Source organism: Tiliqua scincoides, chromosome 3, assembly GCF_035046505.1.
Source record: "Tiliqua scincoides isolate rTilSci1 chromosome 3, rTilSci1.hap2, whole genome shotgun sequence".
NCBI lineage: Eukaryota > Metazoa > Chordata > Lepidosauria > Squamata > Scincidae > Tiliqua > Tiliqua scincoides.
Window position 1 is genome coordinate 10,133,227 of NC_089823.1, and position 23,661 is coordinate 10,156,887.

General features: G+C 45.9%; 1 protein-coding gene across 1 annotated transcript in view; it reads right to left on the reverse strand.

Annotated features, from left to right (window-relative positions):
- SYTL2 (synaptotagmin like 2) overlaps positions 1-23,661 on the reverse strand; it is an 85,415-nt gene that overhangs the window by 39,240 nt on the left and 22,514 nt on the right. Inside the window, exon 2 of the mRNA XM_066619490.1 lies at positions 15,676-16,027. Within this exon, the coding sequence (XP_066475587.1) occupies positions 15,676-15,776 (101 nt within the window). The 5' untranslated portion in view covers positions 15,777-16,027. The remainder of the gene's footprint in view (positions 1-15,675; positions 16,028-23,661) is intronic.

Sequence of the window (23,661 nt, forward strand, 5' to 3'; positions counted from 1 at the left end):
ATACAAATCAACACTATGAGGTTGTTTATCCCAGAATGAAAACTCTTGGCCTTACTAGCGGGCAACTTGACATCTCAGGTGCACACACCCCACCATTACTTAATTCATCACCTTAAAGAGATTTGTTGTCCCTGGTGTGTAAAGTTCACACTTCCATGTAGTCATTAAACTCTTCTTTGGCCATCCCCAAAGACTACACTTAGTCCTTTCTCCATACCTCTTATCTGATCCAAATCCTGCCTTTTTAGCAGCTGCCTACCAGTTTGTCCTAAACCGACTCATTTCTAATAATAATAATACAATAATACAGGTATTTCTATACTGCCTTTCTTGGTCCTCAGATTTCTCCTTAGACTTTATTCAAGGCGGTTTACATAGGCAGGCAATTTTTTAAATCCCCGTAGGAATTTTTACTATTTGAAAGGTTCTATCTTTCAAGAAACCACAACATTCAGATGTTTCTTTCTGATCTGGTCTCCATCCTCCCACGCTCAGAGCAGATGGAATAACTCGGCTCAGCTTGTCAGCTGCTTCAAGGTCGCACGGTGCCGGTGGCCTCGAACTGGCGACCTTCGGATGTTATCTTCAGGCAAATGGAGGCTCAACCCTCTAGACCAGACCTCCTGCCTCCTGCTAATCCCATTCAAGTTTGCCTGAGCAGTGCCTGAGCTATACCACTTACTTCACAGTGAACGCTACATGTAATGACTTAGCAGTCTGAGCCCAGGTTAAGCTCAGAGCAGAGTACTGGATGTCACCAGTTGACACACACTTGCTCAAGGAGAGAACTGAATGTTAAAGCCATTATGGGTCTCTGAGCACAAAGCTGGCCACCCTATGAAAGCAGGGACTGCTGCCTAGGAGATGCTGCCCATTCCCAGACACTGCAGTGCCCACCTGCTATGTTGATGTAGTGATGCTAATAAATAATGAATACGTCCTCTGCTGTGAAGGCTTCTCAGTTTTTCAAAGACCTGTTCTAGACTTTACATGGCCCTGTGCCATTACTTATGATGCTTCTGCCTGCAGATCCTGGACAACATCCCACTGAACCTCCTTTTTGTCTTATCTTAATCATCATGTTGGCAACCTTCAGTCTCGAAAGACTCTGGTATCGCGCTCTGAAAGGTGGTTCTGGAACAGTGTCTAGTGTGGCTGAAAAGGCCAATTCGGGAGTGACAATCCCTTCCACACTGGGAGCAAGTGCAGTCTGTCCCTGGTCTCTCCCCCTGGCTATGGGCCTTCCTTCTTTGCCTCTTTGCCTCAGTCTGTTGGCTAAGTGTCTCTTCAAACTGGGAAAGGCCATGCTGCACAGCCTGCCTCCAAGCGGGCCGCTCAGAGGCCAGGGTTTCCCACTTGTTGAGGTCCACTCCTAAGGCCTTCAGATCCCTCTTGCAGATGTCCTTGTATCGCAGCTGTGGTCTACCTGTAGGGCGCTTTCCTTGCATGAGTTCTCCATAGAGGAGATCCTTTGGGATCCGGCCATCATCCATTCTCATGACATGACCAAGCCAACGCAGGCGTCTCTGTTTCAGCAGTGCATACGTGCTAGGGATTCCAGCATGTTCCAGGACTGTGTTGTTTGGAACTTTGTCCTGCCAGGTGATGCCGAGAATGCGTCGGAGGCAGCGCATGTGGAAAGCGCTTATCTTAAAAGATCCAAAAATATTGTCATTGTCTTTGGGGAGTGGTGGTGGTGGCATTTTCTGCTTTCAGGACAATTGCTAGAAAAGCAAATGTCAAAGTTGGTACTCCCCAACCATGTTGGTTTTATAGCTGTAAATTGAATGGACGGTTTTAGTACTAGGCTCAGTCTCAAGCCCAAAATACTCACTGGACACTGCTCCAGGACTTGCTTTGGACCCCACCCCCTTAATTCAGAGGGTTTTGCCTCCCAGCTCATGCCTCACCTAGTTGAGTCTTTTTTTTTGTTTCAAGAGTTGTCAACCCAAAGACTGGAAATGCTCAAAAGTTCTGTTTTGCCTTGATCTAAGAAGGCCCGCTATGACACAGTCAGAAAATCACCTTAACAGGGCAGGCATATGCAGACCCAGCATATTATGACTCTGAAATGTCTCATTCATTTCCTTTAAGCCTTAGAATCTTTTAGAGTTGACTGATGGAGGGTGCGGCACAAATCTGACTTCCAAGGTTGAATCATTGAATGGGTGTTGTCTACAACCTTACCTGAGAATCCAGAAGTCTAAGCTAGGTCTGTATATAAGCTCCAAGATGAAGCCTCCAACACCATTTCTTCTCTCTTCTTTTTAAAAGATGCCTACCAGTAAGTTTACATAAAGTAAAGTCAAGCACTCCAATCTATTCTGCAGTCTTCCATTGCCTGCTCCCAGTTGCTGCTTGGTTCAAGCCACAAATCTGATGGAGTCTGGGGAAAGATCTGGAAATTTGTGGTATAAATTGATCCTAGAGTACACGCAGTGGGGAAGGGGGAGAGCAAAGAGACTTTAAAATCAAAATCCACGCTTTCCACAGACACAGACCAACTTTCCCCAGGGTTCCTAGCAGGTAGCATGCTAGTGACCATTTTTCCTGTACCCTCAATATAAAACTGTGCCCCGAGTACAATGATGACACTCAAAAAATATTTGAATAGCTCTGAGTGTGCAAAGTATTATCTTGATTCACAAACAGTTTTACAAACAGTCTTGCTTTGAGCAGTAATTAAAGAAGAAAGTTCTGCTGCAGGAGATGCGCCTTCTGGGCACGCCAAGTCATTTGTACCTTAAAAGGTCAAGCCTGCCATTAAGATGATAAATCAGCTTTTAATGAGTCATGTTAACAGGAAGTGTGGATCATGCCCTGCTCACCTACATTAGATCAGAAAGTCAGCCTTTGACAGCAAATCTCACCCCAGTCCAGCCCAGCAGTACAGCAGGATGACGAATGACCTTTGTCCCTGCAAAACCTACGTGACTACATCTAGTTTTAGGGAGTAGATGAAAGTCTCTGAGGGGTTGAGGGAGGTTGGGTGTCTGGTTCGTCTTGCTGCTGTGTTGAGGATGTTGAGGGTGTTAAATGAATTTTACAGTTTTAAATGCACTGTCTTAAAATGACTGTATAATTAAGGAGCATCACAGCTGTAATACAAGGACATCTGTAAGAGGGATATGAAGACCATAGGAATGGACCTCAACAGGTGGGAAACCCTGGCCTCTGAGCGGCCCGCTTGGAGGCAGGCTGTGCAGGATGGCCTCTTCCAGTTTGAGGAGACACTTGGCCAACAGTCTGAGGCAAAGAGGCAAAAAAGGAAGGCCCATAGCCAGGGAGACAGACCAGGGACAGACTGCACTTGCTCCCAGTGTGGAAGGGATTGTCACTCCCGAATCGGCTTTTCAGCCACACTAGACGTTGTGCCAGAACCACCATTCAGAGCGCAATACCATAGTCTTTCGAGACTGAAGGTTGCCAACTACTAAACTGTTGGAGGACCCAATCCTATCCAACTTTCCACAATGCAGCCCCGAGGTAAAGGAACAAAATATTCACTTATCTTGAAGAGGCCTCTGTGACTGCCTTCTCACCACAGGATGCAGCGCACACCCCACTGTTACAGCTGCTCCGGCACTGGAAAATTGGATAGGATTGAACCCTGAGTTGTCCAAAGAACTTTAATCAAAACTGGCTATATTTCCTCAGGATATGCACACCAGATCCAAGCTTTAACTTTATTGCAGGCCTAGTTCTCAAGAATAGATGAGATGTATGCTGGTGCAAGGCTGTTGTTGGTCCAGCGCAGAGCTTTGCTCCAGGGCCCCCACTGTGCCCCCTGCCTTCACCCTGATGAAGGGGTTACCACTGCCAACTCTATTGGGGATTCATAGTTTGGCTTGGTGGGCTCTCACAGCCCAATCCTATCCACACTTACCTGGGAGTAAGCCCCATTGACTCTAATGTGACTTACTTCTGAGTAGACATGCATAGGATTGGGCTGTCAGTCAGTGCCTGTGCTGGCTGATCTCTAAAGCCACCCCTAGATGAGATGATAGAAGTGTGTGTCCTTATTCTAAAGAAGGCTGCATTTAGACAATTAGATCTTGGTGGGAAGAGTGCTAGTCTAACTTTTAGGCTAGCAATTTTCAAGCAGTGTGCTGGGGCACACTGGTGTGCCATGAAAGGTCTGCAGGTGTGCCATGGAGGATTGGAGTACAACAGTTGAAAATTGTTGAAAAACTCATCCAGGTTCTGTGGCTCTGATTCTAGGGCAATTGCTTGCTCTGCTGGCAGAGGAAAAGGGACAGACAACTTGTCACTAAAATTGTCAAGGCACCCTACCAGTTTACTTACATTTTTTTTTTTTTGTATTGGCAACCTTCAGTCTCGAAAGACTATGGTATCGCGCTCTGAAAGGTGGTTCTGGCACAGCGTCTAGTGTGGCTGAAAAGGCCAATCCGGGAGTGACAATCCCTTCCACACCGGGAGCAAGTGCAGTCTGTCCCTGGTCTGTCTCCCTGGCTATGGGCCTTCCTTCTTTGCCTCTTAGCCTCAGACTGTTGGCAAAGTGTCTCTTCAAACTGGGAAAGGCCATGCTGCACAGCCTGCCTCCAAGCGGGCCGCTCAGAGGCCAGGGTTTCCCACTTGTTGAGGTCCATCCCTAAGGCCTTCAGATCCCTCTTGCAGATGTCCTTGTATCGCAGCTGTGGTCTACCTGTAGGGCGCTTTCCTTGCACGAGTTCTCCATAGAGGAGATCCTTTGGGATCCGGCCATCATCCATTCTCACGACATGACCAAGCCAACGCAGGCGTCTCTGTTTCAGCAGTGAATACATGCTAGGGATTCCAGCACGTTCCAGGACTGTGTTGTTTGGAACTTTGTCCTGCCAGGTGATGCCGAGGATGCGTCGGAGGCAGCGCATGTGGAAAGCGCTCAGTTTCCTCTCCTGTTGTGGGCGAAGAGTCCATGACTCGCTGCAGTACAGAAGTGTACTCAGGACGCAAGCTCTGTAGACCTGGATCTTGGTATGTTCCGTCAGCTTCTTGTTGGACCAGACTCTCTTTGTGAGTCTGGAAAACGTGGTAGCTGCTTTACCGATGCGCCTGTTTAGCTCGGCATCGAGAGAATGAGTGTCGGAGATCGTTGAGCCAAGGTACACAAAGTCATGGACAACCTCCAGTTCATGCTCAGAGATTGTAATGCAGGGAGGTGAGTCCACATCCTGAACCATGACCTGTGTTTTCTTCAGGCTGATTGTCAGTCCAAAATCTTGGCAGGCCTTGCTAAAACGATCCATGAGCTGCTGGAGATCTTTGGCAGAGTGGGTAGTGACAGCTGCATCGTCGGCAAAGAGGAAGTCACGCAGACATTTCAGCTGGACTTTGGATTTTGCTCTCAGTCTGGAGAGGTTGAAGAGCTTTCCGTCTGATCTGGTCCGGAGATAGATGCCTTCTGTTGCAGTTCCAAAGGCCTGCTTCAGCAGGACAGCGAAGAAAATCCCAAACAAGGTTGGTGCAAGAACACAGCCCTGCTTCACTCCGCTTCGGATGTCAAAAGGGTCTGATGTGGAGCCATCGAAGACAACAGTGCCCTTCATGTCCTTGTGGAAGGATCTGATGATGCTGAGGAGCCTGGGTGGACATCCAATCTTGGGGAGAATCTTGAAGAGGCCGTCTCTGCTGACCAGGTCGAAAGCCTTTGTGAGATCTATGAAGGCTATAAAGAGTGGCTGTCGTTGTTCCCTGCATTTCTCCTGCAGTTGTCTAAGGGAGAATACCATATCAGTGGTGGACCTGTTGGCTCGGAATCCACACTGCGATTCTGGATAGACGCTCTCTGCAAGTACCTGGAGCCTCTTTAGTACAACTCGGGCAAACAGCTTTCCTACAACGCTAAGGAGAGAGATGCCGCGGTAGTTATTGCAGTCACCCCTGTCACCTTTGTTCTTGTACAGCGTGATGATGTTTGCATCCCTCATGTCTTGAGGTACTCCACCTTCTCTCCAGCAGAGACAGAGGATTTCATGCAGCTCAGTGACGATGATCTCTTTGCAGCATTTTAGGACTTCAGCAGGGATGCTGTCTTTTCCAGGTTAATTAATTACAATTAATTTTAATACAATTAAATCATGACATGACAAAGGGCACAATCCTAACCAGGTCTACTCAGAAGTAAGTCCTCTTTTGTTCAATGGGGCTTACTCTCAGGAAAGTATGGTTAGGATTGCAGCCAAAGACTCACAAGAAGTTTGGAGAGGAAAGTATATGTGATTCTGGAAAGGATCTAGAAAATGTTGTTATTAAAGTGTTATGCCAGAAAGTGAACTGGAGGTTGTCCATGACTTTGTGTACCTTGGCTCAACGATCTCCGACACTCTTTCTCTCGATAGCGAGCTAAACAAACGCATCAGTAAAGCAGCTACCATGTTTTCCAGACTCACAAAGAGAGTCTGGTCCAACAAGAAGCTGACGGAACATACCAAGATCCAGGTCTACAGAACTTGTGTCCTGAGTACACTTCTGTACTGCAACGAGTCATGGACTCTTCACTCACAACAGGAGAAGAAGCTGAACGCTTTCCACATGCACTGCCTCCGACGCATTCTCGGCATCACCTGGCAAGACAAAGTTCCAAACAACACAGTCCTGGAACGTGCTGGAATCCCTAGCATGTATGCACTGCTGAAACAGAGACGCCTGCATTGGCTCGGTCATGTCGTGAGAATGGATGATGGCTGGATCCCAAAGGATCTCCTCTATGGAGAACTCATGCAAGGAAAGCGCCCTACAGGTAGACCACAGCTGCGATACAAGGACATCTGCAAGAGGGATCTGAAGGCCTTAGGAGTGGACCTCAACAAGTGGGAAACCCTGGCCTCTGAGCGGCCCGCTTGGAGGCAGGCTGTGCAGCATGGCCTTTCCCAGTTTGAAGAGACACTTGGCCAACAGTCTGAGGCAAAGAAGGAAGGCCCATAGCCAGGGAGACAGACCAGGGACAGACTGCACTTGCTCCCAGTGTGGAAGGGATTGTCACTCCCGAATCGGCCTTTTCAGCCACACTAGACGCTGTTCCAGAACCACCTTTCAGAGCGCAATACCATAGTCTTTCGAGACTGAAGGTTGCCAAAATTATTATGCCAGAAAGTGTTGGCAAAGAGAGGTCAGGCTGAGCACATAGTGGAGAGGTGTGGGGTGTGGGGCAGATAAGTGTGGAGAGGATTGTGGAGAGGTAAGTGTGGAGAGGTAAGTATGGAGAGTGTGGAGAGGATTGTGGCCCAAAGCCCTTCCTCTGAAAGGCGAAAGACAAGGCAGGGAGGTTGCCTTGGGCAGTTGCAGGCAAGTGTGGCAGGAAAAGGGGCTTTTATGGACCCCTTGCCAGGCCAGCCAGTTCTTGGGCTGGTGGCCTCAGCAGACACGCTCCCTTTCGACTGGTCTCTGGCTGCCTCGTGGGATGGACTTGATACCCAATCCTAGGCGTGTCTACTCAGAAGTAAGCTCCATAATAGTCAATGGGGCTTACTCCCAGGTAAATGAGGATTGGGTTGCAGCCTTCCTCTCACTCAGCAACAGGAGATGCAAAGCAGCCGGGGCTGCTCCTTTTTCGCCAACTGCTGCCTGAGGGTCAAAGCAGCCACGGCTGCCGCCTACCTCCTCTGGCCCCATGGCACACCTGAGACAGCCTCGCAGCACACCAGTGTACTGCAGCACAGCGGTTGAAAACTGCTGCACACCTGAGACAGCCTCGCAGCACACCAGTGTACTGCAGCACAGCGGTTGAAAACTGCTGCTATAGACAGTTGCCCTAAAACAGAATCACAGAACCCAGAAGAGTTTCCCAGAAGCTGAAGTGACATCACATCACACAGAGAGGTCAATGTGCCATGAGAAGAACGACATTGAAAATTGTTGGCCTTGTCTAACCTTATCTAGTCCAAACTTCTCCCCAAAGTAATAATTTTGTACCTGGAGAGATTTTTCCCTCTCATGGGAAAATATTTGGTCATGTACTTGGGTTAGTACAGCCCAAGGGGGTGAAAAAACCCGATTTACTACTGCCTCTGAGTAATATGTGTGAACATAGCCTGAAGGACTTTATATTTGGGAGGTGTAGGTTCTATGAATATCAGGACTTGTTTACACAGTCATTTATACCCTGCCTAACAGCCCCTTAAGCAAATCCCAGGCTGAAGGGAATTAAACACAGTCCTGAAAAGTAAATATTTTATATTTATTTAAATATACACCACACCTTCCCATGTGGGCCCAGAGTAGCTTACATCATTTTACATGTGCCTTCCCTAAGGATGCAACAGGAACAGCACAAATCCATGGTTCTTGTAGTCGTCGACAGTCGTGTGTCAAGAGGGCTCTCATATTTTTCATGGCCAATGCTAACAATATTTTAAAAATAAATAAATATTGCAGAAGTAAGGCCCACATGCTCCACAGTGATACTCCGGCACCTGCCAAGTTAACAAAGCACTGAAACAATAGCATATGCTTCTTGATTAACTCTGCCCCCTACCCCCCTTTTCTCCCTCCACCATCTAAATTGCGAAGCATGTACTTTATTAGCAAGTTTAGAAAGTGGTATAAGCAACTTGTTATCTCCATTGTGCTGTCATGGTTGCTGGGCATATATTTCCACACGTGATGGAGCTGTGGTGTTGTGGCAGGTTTCCGGTTACAAATTTCCTAGGAAATTTCCTGAACTTCTCACCAAATCATCAGTCTGCAGCCCAAGCATGCACTCCTATCAGTTTTGAGAGAAGCTAATCAAGGAGCATTCTCCATAAAGAACACATTATCCTGTATGGAGGGTTGACTATGCAGAATTGGGGAGGACCTAAACCATGTTGGCTACAAAATGGTACGCTCATATGTGGCACACAGCTCTCCTAAAGAAATTGATCAGATGCAGTTATCTGGAGGATTGGCCAAAACCCAATACCAGACAGCATAGAAAGACTTTCTTCAAATTTCTCCATAAGCTCCCCCTGCCACTGTTTTGTTCTGGAAATATACATTTGGCTAAATTCATTAGCTTATAACTTGATGCTGAATTCATTTCCTACGGTTGTATAGTCACCCCTTGTCTTACGCACAGTTGACTTGTGCAAATTCAACTACAAGCAGTTGGCAATTTTTTTAAAAAAAGCAGAGAAAAACAGTTTAACTAGTGCAGGTGATACTATCCACCATTCCATTTACTAAATACATGCGTAAGAGTGAACCTGATATCAGGAAATGAAGCTGCTGTTCCCTCAGGCACTCAGTTCTCACCTGCCTCTTGTAATTGTAAAAAAGACAGCACATATTTTCTGGATGCAAGGGATTTTCAAAGTAATTTTGATTAAAAGCAATTTTAGCCTTAGGCCCCGACTCTGAAACATAACCCCCGCATAAGAAAAGGGGCAACCATACTATATATTTCTGCTTCAAAAAGGGATGTGGTCCCAGTTAATGCATTTAATTTTACCTTAGTGACATTTTCAACAAAGACAGTTAAAACACACACACACACACACACACACACACGCACGCACAAAGCCACTCTGAGCCTATGGAATAGGGCAGAATATAAAAAGCAAACAAGTGTTGCGAGTAGTTTGAGCCTATATCAAACAAAAGAAGCTCCTATGCTCAAATAAAAGTGCCTACTTTGCTGCATGGTTTGTTTATGCTGTTTTTATTCAGACTTCTTTTCCAGCTTCAATTACCAAAACCAAAGGAAAGTTTGAAGAATAAATAAATGACCCAGCCGGGCACCTTTCCCAGTGGTCATGCTGGTGTCATTTTTAGATTGTGAGCCCCCTAGAAACGGGGAACCATTTATTTAGCCACAGAAACAGCTTTTAAAACTACTTTTTTTGTTGAAAAGTGGTATTAAGTGCCTTTCTTCCAGATATGCAAGAACCTAGTACATCAGAACAACAGAAAAAGGAGGAAGCGTCTCCCTAGGCCATTGCACTTCAGTGTCAGTAAGTGTAAAGTCATGCACACTGGGGCAAAAAATCAAAACTTTAGATATAGGCTGATGGGTTCTGAGCTGTCTGTGACAGATCAGGAGAGAGATCTTGGGGTGGTGGTGGACAGGTCGATGAAAGTGTCGACCCAATGTGCGGCGGCAGTGAAGAAGGCCAATTCTATGCTTGGGATCATTAGGAAGGGTATTGAGAACAAAACGGCTAGTATTATAATGCCGTTGTACAAATCAATGGTAAGGCCACACCTGGAGTATTGTGTCCAGTTCTGGTCGCCGCATTTCAAAAAAGACATAGTGGAAATGGAAAAGGTGCAAAAAAGAGCGACTAAGAGGATTACGGGGCTGGGGCACCTTCCTTATGAGGAAAGGCTACGGCGTTTGGGCCTCTTCAGCCTAGAAAAGAGACGCCTGAGGGGGGACATGATTGAGACATACAAAATTATGCAGGGGATGGACAGAGTGGATAGGGAGATGCTCTTTACACTCTCACATAATACCAGAACCAGGGGACATCCACTAAAATTGAGTGTTGGGCGGGTTAGGACAGACAAAAGAAAATATTTCTTTACTCAGCATGTGGTCGGTCTGTGGAACTCCTTGCCACAGGATGTGGTGCTGGCGTCTAGCCTAGACGCCTTTAAAAGGGGATTGGACAAGTTTCTGGAGGAAAAATCCATTACGGGGTACAAGCCATGATGTGTATGCGCAACCTCCTGATTTTAGAAATGGGTTAAGTCAGAATGCCAGATGTAGGGGAGGGCACCAGGATGAGGTCTCTTGTTATCTGGTGTGCTCCCTGGGGCATTTGGTGGGCCGCTGTGAGATACAGGAAGCTGGACTAGATGGGCCTATGGCCTGATCCAGTGGGGCTGTTCTTATGTTCTTAGTGAATTTCAACCTTTTTCATCTTGTGGCACACTGAGAAGGCACTCAAATTGTCAAGGCGCACCATCAGTTTTTTGACAATCAACAAGGCACACTGCACTGCCGGCCAGGGGCTCATATCCTCCAAAGGCCCTACTAATATATGACCTTCCCCCAAACTCCCACGGCACACCTGCTGACCATTCGTGGCACAACAGTGTGCCATGGCACAGTGGTTGAAAATAGCTGACCTAGCTGCATCGCTTTCCTCCTGGAATACTCCATGCACATTTTGGGGGAGCAGAGCAGGGTGGGAATGGGGCTGGAGAGCCAGGGGATAGAGGAAAACAAACTGCTTTGAGCCCAGATGGGAGATTTGGAAGTTTGCCCCTACTTTGGGAATAGCTTTTACAAGTCCTTAAAAATTAGGTTTTGAACCCAAGTTTGGAGACCTTCACTGACCTCTCTAATGAGAACTGTCCTCAGAGAAAGGCATTGTGCCAGCGATTATGTGAGGCTTACATTTGATCTGTGATCAGTGATGGGATGGGTGCTTCTCTTCAGAACAATTTGAATGAACTATTTGGGGGGGGGGGAGAAAAAGGTTAAAGCATGCACCAATACAGGCTTACCTTGTCACATCACTTTGCCATCTGATAGTTATAACAGAAATGACAAAACATTAGTTGGGCAGAAAGAGACAAAAGGACATTCTAAGCCCTAGTGCGTGTCAGGAACACAGCCAAGTAGGAACAGTACCGAGATCCCCAGACTTGCATGCTACACCACCACCAGACCCCAGGAATGCTCCATCACTAATTGTATTTGGGAGAAGAAACCTCCCATCTTGGCAGCAATTTTCTGCAAGCCATCAGACCCATCTCTCAGTTTTTTTTTTAAATAATGGCAGCAAAACAGATTCCACTTGTAGTTTTGCCTTCTGATATGTTAGAGACCTCACCCTGTTCAGTAATCCAAAACACGAGGTGTCTTGGGGCAGCACAAGGACCAGTGGAAGAGTACAGAAATGGAATGAAAGTGTTGCCATTTTATTCACTGAGCTGCCCACAGGATGTAAATACAAACAAATTGGACCTTCCAATCCAAGAACGTTCCCTTCATGACCTGAGCAAGCAGCAAAACTCAACCAACAGAACATCCCCTACAAAAGAATATCCTTCTTAGGCTGCAATCCTAACCACACTTTCTTGAGAGTAAGCCCCACTGAACAAAATTGAACTTACTTCTGAGTAGACCTGGTTAGGCTTGTGCCCTTAGGCTTTCAGTCAAAAATACACCTCAGCCTGAACGAGCTGCTGAAAGGGCTGCTGCCAACTGATTTACTCCTTTTAAAAAAATAATGGTTTTAACTATTTGGTTTAATTGTAGCACAACAGTTGCGGTTTCATATTCTAGCTGCTCACCACAAGAACCACATTCTAGTTGGAAGGATATACATTTTCAAGCATGCAACTTCCAAGTTTAGCAATCTTCCAAAAAAAAAAAAAAAAAGGCAACAAGCAACACTGGGTCTCCTCCCAGGTACCCTATATCAATGGGACAAGAGACACTAGCCATTCTAGTGAACATAACACACTTCCAGAAATCCAAGGGTACCATATATTGGTCCAAAGAATAAAAGACTGTGAATTGGAGGTAATTATTATATGTGCAGAAGTGAGAGGGAGGAGCACAGGTTTCCAAAACTGATGTCCACCTGCAGGCACCTGTTGTTGTTGGCAACCTTCAGTCTCAAAAGACTATGGTATCGCTCTGAAAGGTGGTTCCGGCACAGCGTCTAGTGTGGCTGAAAAGGCCAATCCGGGAGTGACAATCCCTTCCACACCAGAAGCAAGTGCAGTCTGTCCCTGGTCTGTCTCCCTGGCTATGGGCCTTCCTTCTTTGCCTCTTAGCCTCAGACTGTTGGCCAAGTGTCTCTTCAAACTGGGAAAGGCCATGCTGCACAGCCTGCCTCCAAGCGGGCCGCTCAGAGGCCAGGGTTTCCCACTTGCTGAGGTCCACTCCTAAGGCACCTGTACAATTTCAAGAAGCCCCAACTACAGGTGCCTTGAAACTTGTGGGCATACTCTGTTTATATCCTGCCTTCCTCCTGTTATGCAAATCAAAGTGGAATGTGTGGGGTTTCCCAGGTGGTCTCCCAGCCCTGCTCAGGTTCAGGGAAGTGGTTGAATTGAGGTGCTCCCTCAGATCATATTCTGCACATAAAGGAACTTGAAGGGGAATGTCACATTTGGATGGTTTTCAGGATTTCTTCTCCCACTGGTTTCTTCTCCCACTGACTGGAGAAAGCAGAATGCCAGTTCTATTCCAGAGCCAGTGGACGAAAGGAAAATGGAAAAGGGCAGCACCAGGATAAATGATACCTTCTTCTTCTACAGATACTACGGCTTGGTTCACTTTGTATTTTGGGCAGAGGCAAAAATTTGACCAGGGACAACCGAATGATGTTTGCTGTTCTTATCAGGATAGCCAAACTCTGATGTACTGGGATAAATGTTAGAGCAGCGGTTCCCAAACTGTGGGTTGGGACCCACTGGTGGGTCGCAACATGATTTTTGGTGAGTCACCAAAGAGTGATGGAAAGATCAGTTAACTAATTGCCTCAAGCCCTGAGGCTATTTAAAAATCAGATACTATAATTACATTGCCAAGAGCTCTGCTCCTGCAGTTTGCAAGCATGTGTAAATATAGAGAGATAAATGTTTGGGGGTCTTTCTCTGGTTATTATTACTCAAAAATGAATGAAATATTTCTTTTTAGATCTCCTTTTCTAAAAATCTGGTAAACCTAAGTGGGTCCCAATAGAGTGTTGTTTTAAAAAGTTGGTCCTGGTGTTGAAAAGTTCTTGAACCACTGTGTTAGAGGTGGACTCGTGGGATGGATACTGTTTGCAAGCTGTCTTCCAGTCTCCCCACTATTCTCTCCCTCTGTTTACATTAGGGTGCCAAATTCATTTTATACAGCATGCTGAACAGCATTCATGGCACCTGCCAAGGGTTGGAAGTGATGTCATTAAGCAGGAAGTGACATCATCAAGCAGGCGATGACCACAAAGAAGCACCTAAGAATGAGTACTTAGGACTCAATCACTGCAAATGACAGAAGATAAAACACACAAATCTTGATCATATTTTCAAGATATGGGAGAGACCAATTATCATGCGGGCCGCCCTTTCAGAAGCCCGACTTCTGCTGAGGTTTCACTTCACTGCTCAACAGCTGAGAGGTATTCTGTAACGTAACACCTCGACAGAAGCTGCCCTGTTGAAAGGGCGGCACTGGGGGAGAGCCAAATTATCACATGGGTCAGACGAAGAGCTTCCACAGGCCACATCTGGGGCGCGGGCCTTATGTTTGACACCCCTGGTTTACATCATCAAGCAAGCAAATACAAAACAGAACATAAAATAAGAAAAACATTTCTTGCTCTCCACGGGCTCCTGCCAGAAAGAAAAGGCAGGAAGACCACAGGGGGGGGCTTTTCCTAATGGAGACAAAACCACAAAGCTGTGCTTTTACAGACTGCGTGGTGCCAGCGGCCACAGCGGTTGAAGTCTCAAGACGCCAGATTATTTTTATCATGTGCGTCTATCTGTTAAGGGAGCCCTACACTGCAATTATGCTTGGAACCATGGAGAAATGAATGTTTGAGGTCTGCTGAATATACATGGGCCATGTGTTATCATCCAAAAATCAGCCAATACTTGGAAGGGACATTCCATTACTGTCCCTAAGGAAGGCCTGGGCTTGTGGGTATATTTTGCAAGAGCTACAACGTGGTTAGGGCATGCTGCAACTTATCAGGCAGAAAGCGTCTCAAAACTGGAATGCTGGTATTTTGGCATGCGTAGTGAATCCAAGCAAAGAAATCCATTGTGCCAACAGCTGGACAAAGCCACAAGTAGCCAATGACCATGCAGCTTGGGCTGGAGACAGATGACACGTTTTCAATAGAGCTAAAGGAGCTACAAAACAGACATAGGCTGCAATCCTATCCACGCTTACCTGGGAGTAAGCCCCATTGACTGCAGTGATGCTTACTTCTGAGAAGACATGCATAAGATAGGGCTCATAGTTGCTTACAGCCTGCAGGCTTATCTTCCCACCATCTCTATCCACAGATCATGTAGTACTTCTCCAGGTGTGACAGCTGGACAGAAGTATGCACCAAAAGCAACAACCCCAGCCTGTTACCTAAGTTCAGATTGCTTCTCTGCACATCCAATGAACATATATGGGGAGGAGGGCTTGGCATCAGGCTCTGCCCACATAGGTTGGCAACCTTCAGTCTCGAAAGACTATGGCATAAGCCTACAGCAACCCGGTATTCCCAGGTGGTCTCCCATCCAAGTACTAACCAGACCTGACCCTGCTTAGCTTCTGAGATCAGGCATGTGCAGGGTAACAGTTGCTGCATATGGCATTACCAACAAATGCATCTACAGGACGGGCAGATCTTGGCATTGTCTCCTTCCTACAGACTCAATGAATGCACAGAAAGGTGACTTGAACATATGCAAAGTGTCTCCTTCCTACAGACTCAATGAATGCACAGAAAGGTGACTTGAACATATGCAAAGAGCTTCTGGGTCATATCACTTTAGAGTCTCTGAAAAGACCAACATCTGTAAAAATGCAAGACTATAAAAATCAATACGCTCAAATGGCACACAGTTGAACATCAAGCATGCTAGCAGTGGCCTTCAAATGCATTAAAACCTCTTAGTCAATTGCTGCAAGTACATCAGAACTAGAAGGGAGAAAGGGCTGAACAGGTTGTTCTCGATACTCCCCCATACCCTACCCCTACTTATTTGAGTTGCCTGCAGCACGGAACAATCAACAACTCTTACCTGACCCTGTCCTCCTCAGCCCTCTTCAGGTCTGCATCCCGCTGGAGCACCTTCAGGATGGCTTCTTGTTCCTCATCCGTGAGGAAGCTCAGGTCAATCATCTTGCTGGTTTAGTATTACCAAAGGCAAAAGAACCCTGCAAGTTTTCACCAAGTGTGCTTATGGGATTGTATTAAGCCTTAAATTCGGTTTTCTTCGTTGCACGAGGTGGTCCACTTCTCTAGCCAAGAGCCTGTGGCTGCATTCCCAGGTGCCAGATCGTTCATATCACAAGCATGTTGCAGGGGAGCCTTGCCTCATGCTCCAACTCTTCATGGGATTAACTGCATGCTCTGTTCAGCGTGAGCGTCACCTACAGACAAGAGGCAGAGGGGAAAAAGTAAGTGCCAGGATTCTTGACCAAGGGAGCGAAGTTTAGGGGAAGGCGATAGCCACCAACAGCCCCATCATAAGATTTCATAACATACCAAGATTCATTTGCTCTTTTGAAAAGTCTCTTAAAGCTGATTTGCAAGCCAATTAATTTGATCTTCATGGGGCAAGGGAGAAGAGAAAAACAACATTCCAGTCTTACTGTCTGTTTTACTAAAGTACTTTACTAAAAGTAGTAAGATACTAAAATGAGGGATGGGGATGTAGCTCAGTGGGAAAGCACCTGTTTTGCATGCAGAAGGTTTCAAATCTCCAGGTAGGAATGGAAAAGATCCCTTTCTGAAACCCTGGACAGCCACTGCCAGTTTGAGCAGGCAGTGCTCACCTAGAGGGACCAATGACTGGACTCAGCAGAAGCCAGCTTCATAGGCTTGTGCAGGCCATCTTCAAGGGGAAGTCATCAAGCTTTTCACAGTGCACTGACCTCTACGGTCTTCACCGCTAGTGATGTCACTTCTACCTCCCAGGAGACTCTTCTAGGTTCTGCCGCTCTGATTCTATAGGGCAACTGTCTGTAGTAACCAATTGTCTGTCTAGGAAGCAGCAGAGGAAGAGGGACAGACAACTTGTTATTATAGACAGTTGCCCTATAGAAACAGAGCCGCAGAACCCGGAAGAGCATTTCAGCAACCACGGCGCTCCGAACTCCTGCAGCATACCTGCGAACCTTTCACAGCACACCAGTGTGCCATGGCACACCAGTTGAAAATCACTGCATTAGACTGTAAGACTGAAGCAGGGCCTAATTTTTGTACAGCACCTTACACATGTAGATGGTTTAGAAATAAATGAAAGGTTTAGAAACCTTGACAGTACTGCTATTACAAGCACTTCCTATCCTTTCTCAGAGGAGTTCAAGACTGCACACATACCTTTATATTCACCGCATTCCGGTGAGATAAGTGTGTGCCAGCCACTGTCTCTTAGCCTAACGCAGGGGTGCCCAAACCCCAGCCCGGGGGCCATTTGCGGCCCTTGGGGACTCCCAATCTGGCCCACAGGATTCCAGCCCCCAGTCCCCAGTCCCCAGCCCCCAGCCCCCAGTCTCCAATGAGCTTCTGGCCTTCCGGAGACTTGCTGGAGCCCATGCTGGCCTGACACAACTGCTCTCAGCCTGAGGGCGACTGTTCGACCTCTCACCTGAGTCGTGGGACGAGGGCTCCCTCCACTACAGATCCAGCCTACTTATACACGGATTTTTTTATACACGGATTTGACTCAACACGAATGGCCCCTGCAAATGAGAAGGAACGTGTTGATCCCTGGAGAAGGGGAAAAATGCACCCCTTTAAAATCAGTTTTAAAAACTGAACAGTCCTTTAACAATAGCCTCCTTAATGAGAAAGAGGGGGGGCAGCTGGCTGACAATCCATCAATCCTTCTCTCTCCAGAGGACCCCTCCCTTCCCCCTGAGCACTGAAAGAAAGGTGATCACGTTGCATTGATGAAGGGAGGGGCTGAGTGAAGCATTCTAAGCTCTTGGAGGAGGACTGGTTGCTGGATTGTCTTCTTAATGACTCTTATCTTAGAGTCAAAAGGTCAGGAAGGCTGTTTTTAAATCTTCAGAGCAAAGAAACTTTGTTTTTTAAATTGATTTGCTATAGTGCGTTTTTTGCCACCCACATGAGTGCTTGGAAGGGAGCCCACGTGAATAATTAGTCTCAACCTGTACTTGCTGTTTCATGTCTGTGATGCAGAGTGGCAGCGAAGAAAAGGCTGACCTTGCTTTGTGCAAGGCCTTTTATAGGCCTTGAGCTACTGCAAGACCTTCATTCATTCACAGAAGTTCCATCTATAATTAGTTTCCGGGCCCAATTCAAGGTGCTGGTTTTGACCTTTAAAGCCCTATACTGCTCTGGACCAGGATATCTTAGAGACCGCCTACTCCCGTACAATCCAGCTCGCCCTCTCAGGTCATCAGAGAAGGCCTTTTTACAAGTGCCGCCACCCAAGGAGGTCCGGGGGGCGTCTGCAAGAAATAGGGCCTTCTTGGTAGTGGCACCAACATTATGGAACTCCCTTCCCCTTGACTTGAGAATGGCTCCCTCTCTTGAGAGTTTCCGGCGAGGCCTGAAGACACTGCTGTTTACACAAGCCTTCTGATTCTTTGGCCTTTTTAACATTTTTTACACATTTTGTAGTTTTTACAGGCCTGATTCCTCTGTAACTTGCTCTTTTGTACTCTTTTTATTCTGTCTTTTAATCTGACTACTGTTTTTTAAGGTCGCTGTTAATGTGTTTTTAATGTTTTTATCTGCTGTTTTTATCTTAATTTATGTTTTAAAATGTGTTTTTTATATGTTGTTAGCCGCCCTGGGTCCCTTTAGGGAGAAGGGCGGGATATAAATAAAGTTTATTATTATTTATTATTATTATAATATATTCATTTATGTAAGTTTATTCAAATTTTAAATACAAATTAATTCTTTTTTTTCCGGCCCCCGACAGTGTCAGGGAGATGATGTGGCCCTCCTGCCAAATGTTTGGACACCCCTGTTCTAAGATATATGTTATTTTGCAATCCTTGCAGCTACTCTCTGAACAAGATAAACAAATATTATCTCCACATGTCAGATGGAGAGCTGAAACCGAAAGATAGCCAATTGTCTTAGGTCCCTTGATGGCGACAACAAAATTTGAACCATGAAAATCCCAAATGTCAGCTCAGGCTCACAGCCACAATACTACACCAGCTCTTTGAACAGATCTCCCCAATTTAAGATCCAAGTTACTATATTTTATAGCATTGTTGAGAGTGTAAACACCCTGAGGTCTTTGGAGGAAGAATCAATGACAGAATAAGAAACTAGTAATTTTATTCCAGCATCAAATTTTTAATTAATAATTCATTTATAAATAAAACTATCCAAGCAGGGCCCTTGGAGGAACTTATAACTATTACATATTACTCAACCACCCATATCCCAAATACAGCGTAAAAAGTCTATCATCAGTCAAAAAGTAACCAACTAGAAGTATTCTAAAATGCAGTATGCATTCAAACAGGGTTGTTTTCACTCATTATCTAAAGATTTTCAACTTTATCTCATGGCGCACTTACAAGGCACGAAAATTTCCAGGGCACACCATCAGTTTTTTGACAGCGCACACTGCACTGCCAGCAAGGGGCTCACATCCCCCATGCCCCTACTAGTAAGTTACGCTCCCCTCAACTCCTGTAGCACACTTGCAGACTATTCTCGGCACACCAATGTGCCGCAGCAAAGCAGTTGAAAACTGCTGGTCTAAGATGTGCTGAGAATGGTGAGCCAGTTAGGTCTCCTTGGGCAGCAACTTCCATTGTCTGGGCACTGCTATCAAAGACACCCAATTACACATCTCCATCCATCATACCTCACTGGGTGGAGTGCTTGCAACAAGCCTCTCCTGTTGGTCTCAACCTGCAACCAGCATCGTGCAGAACAAAGTGGTCCTTCTGATTTACATGTTGTATGCCAGCAACATGTTCTCCTTGGACTTCACAAGCTTTCAAAAGCAAGAAAAGGAAACCAGGCATATCACATCTTTTGAAAATACCCAAGCAACTGACCACAATAAACAAGCGGTACTCCTCTCTGTAATATACCAGATCCTTGTTGGTTTCTGCTGCACTAGCTTAGCAGTGCACATGTTGACTTAATTTTTGGCGTGTACACTTCTCAATACATCAACCATGTGACACCGTCTTCAGAAACTTGCAGACTATGAAAGAGCTGCTTCTGTGGGTTGGCTCCTGCAATGTTAGCCAGCCCAGAAATCCATCAGCAGCTCCTTTTTCTCTCTCTACAACCCTCCCTCCCTCTTTGGAAGAAAGAGACTGGACCAGTGATTTTCAACCACTGTACTGTGGCACACCGGTGTGCCGCAAACAGTCCACAGGTATGCCACAGGAGTTTGGAGTACAATAGCTGAAAATCACTGAGAAATCACTTCTAGGTTCTGTGGCTCTATTTCTAGGGCAACTGTCTATAGTAGGCTCTGCCAGGGGAAGAAGAGGGACAGACAATTCGTTACTACAGACAGTTGCCCTAGAAACAGAGCTGCAGATCCCAGAAGAGTCTCTCGCAAGTCAAAAGTGACATCACAAGAGGCAAAAACCATAGAAGTCAGTGTGCCATGAGAAGAAAAACATTGAAAATCACTGGACTGGACTACGATATCAACTGTCACACACACACACACACACACACACACACACACACACACCTCCATACTTCTAAAATACTGTACCAATTTGTGGATTTCTATTGTAAGCTGTTTTGGGAGTCAATTTTGGCTGACAAGTACTGCTGGACACTATTTTCAAATGAACAACACATGGGCAGGTGGAACAGATGGGTTTTAAACGAAGTTTGGGAGGTAGTTCCAAGCTTAAGGGCAGCAACTGAAGGAGGATCACATAATCAATAGTTTACTTAGGGCACAATCCTAACCTGCTTTTTAGCTCCGACTTAAGGGCAATGCAGCTTTAAAGTAAGGGAACAAACATTCCCTTACTTTGAGGAAGGCTCTATGAGTGCCACCCAACTGCAGGATGCAGCACACGCCCCACTGGCAAAGCTATGCCAGTATTGAAAAGTTGTTTAGGATTTGGACCTTAATAGTTTAACTATTGCCATGAAAAACTCTTAGGGAAAATTTTCCCTGCAAAAGTCCCATGAAAAATGAACACTACTGCTATTGCAAAAATACTATTCACTTCCTGATCTTGGCAGGGGTACTTCTGCTGGAGATTGCGCCCTTAATATACAACCACTTCAGACAACACCTTAAATACTCAGGGCACAGTACACTCGGGGCAGCATCTTGCCATCATTTGGACATGGCCAAAAGGTAGCAAATATACATTTTAAATGTAGGGTAAACCTCAACCCTCAAGTAGTAGAAGCGAAGCAATAGAAGCAAATAGATGCAGCTTCAGAAATTAAGTTTTTTTTAACAATATTTAAAAGATGAAGGCTCTTTAAATCTCTGTTAAAGTCACTTGAAGTAGCCAGGGATTCATTCAGAGAAGAAAAATTCAAACAATGAATAGCAAGCTTTGAAGCAACAAAACAAGCTGGAAATTGATCCTACCCTTCCTGGCTGCTGGGCTTTTTGGCAAAGACACAACTATACAAGACAGCCATCTCCAACATAGAGGAAAACATTAATATCAGAGCAAAAAAAATCATCATCCTGCAGACTAAACAGACCTGCTGCTTTACAAAAACCAAAAGCAAGAAGTTGAAACTAAAATAAAGTCAGTCATCATCCCTTCTGAGCTCTTACAAGCAAATTACAGACTACCAATTAATTCCTAAACATCTCCATTAAGTAGCAATACTTAAGGTAAGGAGTCTATAGCAGGGGTGTCCAAACTTTTTGGCAAGAGGGCCACATCATCTCTCTGACACTGTGTCAGGGGCAGGGGAAAAAAAAGAAATTTACATTTTAAATTTGAATAAATTTACATAAATGAATACATTAGAGATGGAACTTATATGAATGAATGAAGGTCTTGCAACAGCTGCAGGCCGATAAAAGGCCTTGCACAAAGCAAGGCCAGCCTTTGCTGACACTGCATCCCAGATGTGAAACAGCAAGCAGTTGGAGGGAGCCCTCGTCCCACAGCTCTCATGAGAGGTTGAACAGTTGGCCGTCACTCTGAGAGCAGTTGCATCAGGCCAGAGCGGGCTACAGCAAGTCAATGGAGTCTTGGGTCTCCCAAGTCTCCCAAGTCTACGGGCTCCCTGAGGGCCAGATTTGGAATCCTCGAGGGCCACAAGTGGCCCCAGGGCCAGGGTTTGGGCACCCCTGGTCTAGAGCAATCCACCCAGTTCCTAGAGGAACCGATATTTTCCTGGCCAGATATTTTCCTGGCCGATTCCTAGAGGAACTGATATTTTCCTGGCCAGATATTTTCCTGGCCAGATAGTTCCTCTAGGAACTGATATTTTCCAGGCCAGAGCGGGCTACAGCAAGTCAATGGAGTCTTGGGTCTCCCAAATCTCCCAAGTATAAGGGCTCCCTGAGGGCCAGATTGGGAGTCCTCAAGGGCCACAAGTGGCCCCAGGGCCAGGGTTTGGGCACCCCTGGTCTAGAGCAATCCACCCAGTTCCTAGAGGAACTGATATTTTTACAGGCTGTAATGGCCATCAACCACCTTTCCAGCCAGCCATCTTTTGTGTCCCCCCATTTTTTTTTTTAGGGAACGGTCAGCTTTCTCACAGGCTGCTTTATCCTTAGAAGTTGAGCTAAAAACAAAGTACTTCCACTACAGCTGGCTACTCTGAAAACACAATTATGTAGTGCCTTCTCCAGAAACTCACAGTTCCTAGTTATGTCTTGTTTGTACCAGCTTGACTAATTAGTTTGTACCAGCCTGGCCAATTTGTTGGCCGATTAGTTGCATCTGTTTGATAAGATGCTTCTAAGTGTTGAGAACCAGGGCAATAATTTACAGTAATATATTACTCTGCTGTCAATTATTCTAGTTCTTGCTAATGAGCACTGATTTCCTGAGAAATCAGTTGAACACCTAGCCTACATAACCTTGCAATTAATTTAGCTCGCCCCCCAGACTGGGTTTTGAACACCAGAACGCCACTGTGTCGGTCCACAAGCCCACCTGAAAACACCAGATGCGCTCTGCTTCTGCCGTTTCTCGTGTGTACCCATTTAGCCCACTGGTTCCCAATCTGCGGTCCACAAACCAGAAGTGGTCCACAAGATCCTGTGAAGTGGTCCATGATGTCTCAGAATAAAAAAAGATTGCCTTTGATAATCTCACAGCATCTCCAGCGGCTGCGGGTGGTCTGTTCCCTGCCCTCTCTGGTTGTCCATGGGGGAGTGCTCACTTGGGAGATACTTCCCTATAGACCACCAGAGGGGATAGAGAATGGATCGCCTGCAACCTCAGCCAGCACGTCCATTATTTTGCCAAGCAAGTGCTCCCCAATGTACCATCAGAGAGGGCGGAGAACAGACCGCCCCCAGCCTCAATCAGCAGCAAAAGCAGCAACCCACAAAACTTATTTTAATAAATATAAATAAATCCCTAATTATTACAAATTTAATTGCTTGCTTTGTGTGCAGGGGTGGGGGTGAGGGGTTGCATGTGGTGCACCACGACACCAATTTTTACTTCAGTGGCCTGTAGGTTCCTAAAGGTTGCAAACCACTGATTTAGCCAAACCTATACACTTATACAGTATAACATACACCAAGGTAGAAGCAGTTAACGCTCTCTTCTCCATGCTCACTCACCATAGATGACACACCCTGTAGATCGCATGAAAAGGAGGACAGAAAACCCTGTAATGTGAGCCTGCATAACCAACCTTAACTCAAAATTAGGAGATGAACAGCACACTTTCCATCACAGAAACTGTGAGCCATGCTCAGCTGGTTTCAAGCAGGTAAGTAAGTGGGTGCATTTTGCAGTATCTTTATCCAGACCAGCTGCTATTACACCTGACACACTTATCAGATAGTTTGCAATAGAATGCTGTCCAAATGCAAGGCAAATAAAGCATATCACAGAACTAACAGAGCCTAAGATTGTCACACAAG